The sequence below is a fragment of the Histoplasma capsulatum genome, genomic scaffold (genome assembly GCF_000149585.1).
Source record: "Histoplasma capsulatum NAm1 scaffold_2 genomic scaffold, whole genome shotgun sequence".
Classification (NCBI taxonomy): Eukaryota; Fungi; Ascomycota; class Eurotiomycetes; order Onygenales; family Ajellomycetaceae; genus Histoplasma; species Histoplasma mississippiense.
This window is the reverse complement of record NW_001813981.1, coordinates 1,725,545-1,733,929: the sequence shown is the minus strand read 5'-3', so window position 1 is coordinate 1,733,929 and position 8,385 is coordinate 1,725,545. Positions and strand designations below refer to the sequence as shown.

Below are 8,385 nucleotides of genomic sequence, written 5' to 3'. Positions count from 1 at the left end.
GCAGATCGAAATGGAGGCGCATTCACCTTCGACGAAGACTTCTAACGCGGTTTCACGTCGTAGTTTCTTCTCGGGTTGGATAGACTGTTTTCATATTCCCTCTTCCGTATTTGACATCTGACTCGTACCATTCCGTTGTTCTTCTTCGGACTTCATACCCTACAAGTGTATTTTCTACAATGCCCACTTCAGATACCCTCCTATGGTTTCCGCTCGGATTGACCTGTACTTCTATGTGTGGCTATTTTTTTGGTGCATGATGCTCCGCTTGACATTCCCCTCCCCTCTCATCCTGAGATATTGACTTGACGACTGCATTTCTTCTTCTATTTTGTTTTCTTCTCCCCACTCGTCGTTTTGCGGGATGGGTCTCATGACGAGTTCTTACGTATGGGTTACGGCGTTCCTACTGTTATTTTGAAATGTTTTTTTTCTTTCTTTCCGCATTATGTTTTATCTGCATTATTTTTAGTTGGTATCTCAACTCCTCAGTTTGAAGGTGTACCCGGAAAACAGGCACAGGACAGGCGGAGTTGAGAAACCCTGCCTATGCTTCTGTGTAGTCTAGTTCTTGGTAATCCAAATAATATATGTATAACCACTGAAATTTTTTTGTCCTGCAATAGTGTCTGAGATGAAACACAAAATGATCGATCCTCAGGAATTTGATCTCCCCATCCACCACATGCATAAATCCATAAATCCTTGAAACCTACCATACAGCTGACAGACTTTACGCGATAAAAAATGATCTCTACATGACAGAAAAAACAGCTATGTCCCGAGTCTAAACTCCAGCAGAATATCATTTAAATACCTAATCATTGTAAAAAGAAGGGGTTAAATAAATAAATAAATAATTAATTAATTAATTAATTAATTAATTAATTAAAAATAAAGAGCAAATAGCCTACTTCTTTCCCTTGGTCTTCTTCTTTGATTTACCTCCACCGTTGCCAGGTCCCAGCGTGGCTGCATGCGCAGACGCATCTACCATCTCCGCATCCCCCGCCATGCCGACACTGCTGGCCGCGGCCGCATCCGCGCCCGTGACCGCTGCTACCGCCGTCTCAGTATCTGGCGCGCCGCTCGCCAATTTCCCTAGGCCTGCGATTAGCCGGCCGATTTCCGCAGCTTTGTTTGTGCGATATTTGAGGCAGATGCCGCTGGCCGGATGGAAGGTTTTGAGGGTTAGGGTTGCAGTCGTTTGTGATTGTGATTGTGTTTGCTTCTGTGTCGGTGTTGTCGAGGCACCTGGCGCGGAGGGTTTTGATTGTGCGGAGGTGGGTTGTGCGGCGGAGGATTTTTTGGAGGTGGGGTAGGAGTATTTTGTTGTTATTCGAGTCTGCAAAGGGCGTAATGCCAGGTCAGTTATATAACTTATTTGTACAGTACATATAAGACCAGAGCCTGGGCAAGTTGAGAAGGCGGGAAGGAGGACGACAGACGCTTGACCTACCGTGTCGGGATAGGCGTGCAGCAGGAGCGCTGACTGCTCTAGGTATTCCTGCGAGGTTGGTAGATACGGCATTTGTTGGGGGAGGGGGGAGTCTCTTGGAATCTGTCGAGAAATCGATTTGTTTTCCTCTGTTCAATTCGCTGGTTTTTCGTCGTTTTATCGTCAGATTCAACCGATGTTAAGATGGACTGAATAGACTAAATATCTCTGTCCAGCGCCCAGGAGTGTCGGTGAATGTAAACCTATGCTGCGCTCTCTCGATGTACTGTATATATACTCAGAGTTTGCAACCATGTATGTAAGCTAATCGCGGTTCGGCGTTCGAGGGCTGTGAACGAATAAGGATATTTTTGAAGAGCTTGCTTCTTCTTCTTCTTCTTCTTCTTCTTCTTCTTCAGTCTGTCGAGGGGAGAATCCGCAAGGTGTTCTGAGTTAATTTGTTCTATTCGTAAACAACAAGCCCAAGAAACTGCCCAGTGACAAGCAACCTTACAGAAAATCGGATCGCAGGATTTTGCAATGCGGAGTGGGAGTTGATCCTCCACACACTTTCTAACTCCAATTTTTATGCTGCAAGGCATTTATTTATTTAGCGAGATCTGGCGAAGCATGCACCTGCGTCATCTGACTGAGGGATAAAAGATAAAAAAGTCCGAAGAATACAAACCGATAACTATTATTTACATGAATTATGATGGGCATCTTTTGTATGTACATGCACAGTACCTGACGATGTTCAGCGAAATTCTCCACCCATATCCCTCCGATTTGCAAACGACATTCGTGTTCACTGTCTAGAGTATTTAAATGAATGGCAAGTGTGTTCGTAGCACCACTTGACCATGCTCCGGAATTTTAAGCCATATGTAGCTGCAACAGCCCCTCACCACCACCGCAGGCCGTGGGTCAACAGCTAATTTTTCAGATGCTACTAAGTAGTACTTATAAGTAGCACCCACAGTTGAGCCAGCTTCCTCTTCCTATTCTCGCCCTGAGCCCTCTAAGGCTGCAAAGCCAGCGTCCAGCCATAGCCGCAGACCACCACCTTCCCCCTCCTCCAAACATTTAGCCATTTGCAAAGCATCGAGAATCATAGTAGAAAGTGAGTGACACTCATCTCAGTCTCTCGCTAATAAATCGACAACAAATGTCTGTTGTTTGAGTGGATGCCTGTTCAGAAAGCATAACCAACCTACTATGGGAGGGGGGGAGCATTGTGAAGGGTTCGACATCCAACGGGTTTGGGTCCAGCGTGTTCGACGTCCAACGGGTTAATGCGCTCCTGGGACGGGTTCGACGTCCAACGGGTTAATGCGCTCCTGGGACGGGTTTGACGTCCAACGGGTTGGGTCCAGCGTGTTCGACTGGTCGCGGAAAGGTATGAATGTAGGGAACCAATGATGGTATAAAATATACAAAAAAAAAAAAAAAAAGATAAGAATTGAACATCTGCCCCTCCATACCTTCCTGTCACCATATATATATATATATATGCATATTCATAACCTGTATCTAAGCACACAATAAGCTTCCACCCCATCATCACCAATCATGGCGCGGGAAATCTACACTCGACACAGATCAACTTCGGATCCCCACTTTTCATCCGCATCGCGCGGAAATTCGCCCCCTGACATCGCGAACAGATGAGACTTTCCCCATCATTTTCATCATCATCGTCATCGTTATCGTCATCATCATCATCATCACCATCACTGTCTTCCTCTTCCTCCTCTTCTTCTGTTTCTTCATTTTCATTGCTATATCCATCACTGTCGTCATAAACGTCATAATACTTTTCCTCCTCCAGCCCTTCCTCCTCTGACGTGGAAACGATATCGCTGCTCAATGTGCTCACCCTACTCACCTGTTTTGAGAACGGATGTCCCTCATCGTGCTCGAGTGAGCCAACAGGTCGCAAGCTTCCTGACGCTTGGGAGGCGAATGTATCCTTATTCCAGTACATGTAGCTCTGATTGCCCGAGAGGAAGAGGTTGTTGTGCGAGTTTGTGGCTGTTGGTGTTGCTGTTGCTGCTGCGGCTGCTGCGAGATTCTCTTTGCGGCGGTGCTTATTTTTGGTATGTGGTGCCGGCTGTGGAATATATTCAGACGGTGCTGCACCGGAAAAAGGGCTGTCTATGATGAAAGGCTGTTTCAATGAAAAGGTAGGGGTGAACGAACGTCTAGACGGTTCCCCCGCTAAGTTGGAAGCTATTGGGAGGTGGCCCTGTTGAGGTTTATCATTTTGCCTTGCGGGGAACTTGCTGGGCGAGACGCTCCGAGTCATGGAAAGGCTAGAGCGAAGGTTGTCGACGCTTGAATTCTCTGTGCGCATTACTGTATTTCGCCACGATAATATGCGCTCAGAAGGTGTTTTATGGGAGGAGTCTTTCCCAATTGACGAAGAAATACTGTGGCGCGTAGAGACCGAGTTATTTCGGCCAAGAATCCTTCGGGAGAAGCCAGTATCCCAAACATCACTACGCAACTTGTGGTATCCACAATCCTGTCGAAAGGCTTTAATGGTGCCTTTAGCATCCGCAGCGATGATAATGTTTCCGCACGGGTGAGCGAATTTTGTTGAGGGTGCCTGCAGTTCGTCTGCTTTCCGGCTAAGAGGAAATGTGGAACTTCTGGGAGTTGGCGCCATCGACTCTTCCCGAGACCCAGCTGCATCGGTTACGGGTTTAGACGTCACGGACACTGCTTGGCTGACAAGAGTAACGGGGGGTGGGTTGCAAAGATCATAAAGGAGGTCACCGGAAGTTCCAAGCAACTGTTTAGATTTGGCCGGAGCCATAATTGCGCTCGTGACGATAGAGGAATGTGACTCGAAGATCTCAACAGCGCGCTTCTCCGGATCCCTTTCTGGCGAAGAGATAGGCCATATATACACCTTTCTATCCTCGCTTCCACAGATAACATATTTGCCATCGCTGCTAAATGTAGCCCGAATTTGACTGGTATGGTTTGCATTTCCTCGAAATTTAGCCTCCAGTGTGCGATACCTGAAATTGTATAGACGGATTCGTGAGTCATTGCTCGTGATAAGAAGCTTCACTGAGCCGTTTGGGTCATTGGGTGGCAGTGAGATCGCGTCAATGCCGGTTATTTTGCTTCCCTTGGCATTCCGGCCACGCGCTGATCTCACATGGATTTGGGACTGTATATTCAAGCCGTCCGTTTCAAGGATGAGGCAGAGTCCATTCAGGCAACCGGCAATAGAATGCTTCCCGTCAGGGGTAAAAGCAACCGAAGTTATCATATACGGCAGGGTAGCCACAAAAGCTACGCTCTTGTCTGGTATGCTCCATAACCGCAGTTTTGTATCCAGAGACCCAGCGAGGAAAAAGCGGTCATCTTGGGGATGAAATTGCACAGACGTTACAAAGTCGCTGTGATTAAAACAACAAAGACATTCGTTTCTCGTAACATGCCACAATCTGACTGTTTTATCCATCGAGGTGGACAGCAAGAAATTATTCTTCAAAACGCTCAATTAGCACCATATCCAAAGGGATAATTTTACTGTATATTGTAGTGCGATGTTGCCGCTAGAAACTTGGAAACACTTACCTTGCTCCAAGTCAAATCAACGATGCTCGCAGAGTGGCCTTCGTATTCCCGCACAGGTTGTGACTTAAACACGGGAGCCCTTAGCCGTATGAATGGTTTGTCATTTTGGGCCTCTTCTTCGATCTCATGCGCCTGGCGATCCTCACGTGTTGCAATGACAGCCCATATTCGAACCTTTTTATCCTGTCCAGCTGCAGCGAAGAATTTTCCATCCTTAGAAAACTCAAGTGCCCATATTGCCTTTCCAGTCGACGGAGTATCATCTGAACTGGCCGAACTATCCTTATCTTCTTGGTGCTGGCTCTTGGCCGAAGGATATGTACTATAGAGCTCTTGAGCGATAAATAGGCGATTAAAATCTTTATCCTTCTTATGACGTGAACGGACTTTGATATATTTCGGTGGTGGGGGATATCGAGGGATAAACCCTATCGGCTGGGCAAATACCTCGGCATCCATACCAGTGGCACGGATCTCGCCGGTTTCAGAGACATCGTCTTTCCATTCAGGGGGGCCTGTTTTTTTCTTACTGCCGATGATACGGCTCAAGAATGAAACGCCCTTCCTGGAGTCAAGGGAAAGTGGTGGGAGATGATAGCGTTAGCGTCTCTTAGAAACAAAAGGCTTTCCGAGCAAGTTTTAACATAACAGGCAGGGCAGGAAACAAAAATTCACCCATGGTTCTTGCGCACAAGGGAGAATTCTGGAGTTGTTCCGCAACAGGGGATTATAGACTTACTTCTTGTCTTTCGAATTTTTCAGAGACAGATTTGTTCCCCATCCTGGAGAAAAGTCTTCTTGGATAAAGGGCCGCTGGTATTCCGATCCACCCGGTTGGGCGTCGGATTTTGTGTAAGGTCGTAATCTGGGGGGATGTGATTTATTTGTATTCGTTCGTTGCAGGATATGCTTGTAAGGCACACAGAGAAACTCAAGTAATCAGCAAAGAAATCCACAGTCTATGAATTCCGGTTCTCTCCGGGCGAATTTACGCCTATGGGGAATTAAAGAAGGTAGAGAGCGGCGATTGGTGGTCGATGATGAATGATGAGGCTTTTTGTCTCTTCCGGTCTCTTTCCTAGTGTCAGGGAGATATAATCAAAAAGAGACATACCTCGGATAGCGGGTCGATTAGTGTCTGGAGCTGATTATTAGTCCCGATGCCCGTTGAGAGTTTCAATGGGAGTTGCGGTAACGAAGGCGAGGCTGCCACTGAGGGTGATTTGGGGATAGAAGTCGCCGTATGGCTTTTCACTATTAACGGCTTGATGTTGTTGCGAAGGCTGCTCTCCTCATCTTTACAAATGGCCGTACTGGCCGTACTCGTCCGTGAAGGCTTCCGCGCATCTGGAGGTTGCAGTACAGGGCTGCTGTGACTTGTCGAAGCTCCATTTCCTGCGGCTGCTGTTGCCCCTGAATCAGCATGTTGCGAATGGCGAATAGCTATTAAACCTGCGCATGCCTGGCTGCACACCCACAAGCCATGGACATTGGGCGGGCCGAATCCCAATTGCAACCCGATGCATACCTTCGAAAACGGCCTTTCCGTCATGGTCCATGTTGCAATCCTTTGGAATAAAAATGAGTTAGGGATCGTCAGGGCACTCGAGAGCAGCGGAGGTCGGAAAGTAGCCTTCCATCAGGCCGCTGGAGCGCTGTCGCGAGAGTGTGCATTGAAAAACAGAGGGGAACGGAGGGGCAAAACCACGCAAAGTGTATATCGATACTATGGATGCAAGAAGCGACGAATCCAATTCCTCTGCACTGACTTACACTTGCTTGATCGCATCCCCCGGAGGTTTGTGGGCTGTGGGCAGTGGTGTTGACCTCTTGGGGAAGATTCATTCATAATTTATAAGTGAAAAGTTCGCCCGATCAATCGGCCCCCTAGGGCCCTAGACAAGGACTGAGAACGGCTCATTTGTGAGATGATGACATCAAGCGGCCCAAACTCCCCGGCGCCGCATCGCCAGTCGCATTGTTGGAAAGTTAACAAGGCCAAACCGGGTTGGTTTTGGGGTTGTACAGTACACAGTAACTGCGAATATTTATATTATTGCCCGGGGGCCGTCCAAGTGGTGCTTGCCGTGCGATCCGCGAGGTTATTGACGGTAGTTACTAATAAATAATACATTTCTGAAGGAGTGAAGGAGCCGATGTTGATTTCTAAGTAACCAACCGCAGGTTATCCATGGAATCCTCCGCAACTTGCTCCAAGGTTGCATTTGTTCTCCCGAGCCTCCGATTGTCCTGTGCGTGTACAGTACATACATACCTGGATATATTATACGCCGTTTTAACTACGCAGTATATCGCGTCTACATGTCCACTGAAAAGGGCCCCAGTGCAAGCCTCGGATTTTTTTTCTTTTTCTTTTTCTTTTTCTTTTGGTTAGTTAACTAGTGGGGTGGCCTCATCTGCGCACTCCATCTCCGTTCTTTCAATTTCCAAGCTACAAAGAGTACAGAAGAATAACATATCTGCAAATGACCTGTGCAGTCTCATATCCTTGATCTCGATCATTTCAGTTATAAATCAAGGCAAACTTCCCGCCATCTCTCAGAGCTTTGTATGATTCTTAGAGACTTCACTTCACTCTATCTAATAATTATAGTATTTTCTTATCTTCTAACTGAGAATCATTTATAATTACTATAAAGAGATTTTTCAGAGAAGATAAAACAAGTGTTTAATCTTTTTAAAATACTAATGAAATCTCTGCAGCAGTCTCAATAATAATTTCATTAATTATATTATTTTTGTGTGAACATTGTGAATACACTAGAAACAATTACGGAAGCCCTGCAACCCAGGTTGGTATAATCACCTTGTGTTGAAGGAATAAGGTATAGCTAGACTCATCCTCTGAGTAAGGGGCGTAAGGGACTTCTCCATTATACATTTGGTCAATCCACCAGATCTCTTCGTTTTTCAAATACTCCTCAATTGCCCCTTGGAAGTTGATACTTGATGCGCTGTTTGATTCCTCCTCACCATCATGGGGTGCAAGAAAATGACTGTCAATATCATCGACATGATCCGATGGTCACTTCCCAGGGTTCTGGGCTTTAACAGCGCCGTCGCAAAAGTCTCCAGCCGCTCTCATATTGAATTGTGATGGAGATGAGACAGGTTTGTTGTCAGTCAACGAATCTCTAGTTGGTGGATGGCTCCATTGTCGGCTTTTTGCCTTCGATGTGTTGTTGTCTTCGTGGACGAAGGCGCTCCACATGGGACCAAGTGGGAATTCGCGTCGACCTGGCTTCACAAAATTCTGGAACCGTATAAACAAGGACGCCATGAGATTGTGCACATCCAAAAGCAGGGGCGATGGGTCTTCGACGCCATCG

At 46.7% G+C, this 8,385-nt stretch overlaps 2 protein-coding genes across 2 annotated transcripts; both read right to left on the bottom strand.

Moving 5' to 3' along the window:
• Positions 1-910: 910 nt before the first annotated feature.
• On the bottom strand, positions 911-1,531 carry HCAG_02603 (predicted protein; the record flags this gene model as incomplete). The annotated part of the gene is made up of 2 exons (XM_001542382.1): positions 911-1,345; positions 1,460-1,531. 2 exons carry the CDS (start codon positions 1,529-1,531, stop codon positions 911-913), a joined length of 507 nt encoding a protein of 168 aa, XP_001542432.1.
• Positions 1,532-3,213: 1,682 nt separating this feature from the next.
• On the bottom strand, positions 3,214-6,594 carry HCAG_02602 (conserved hypothetical protein; the record flags this gene model as incomplete). Its single annotated transcript, XM_001542381.1, has 6 exons — positions 3,214-3,219; positions 3,327-4,943; positions 5,036-5,550; positions 5,775-5,781; positions 6,150-6,382; positions 6,564-6,594. The coding sequence occupies 6 exons, from the start codon at positions 6,592-6,594 to the stop codon at positions 3,214-3,216; spliced, it is 2,409 nt and encodes an 802-aa protein (XP_001542431.1).
• Positions 6,595-8,385: the final 1,791 nt, after the last annotated feature.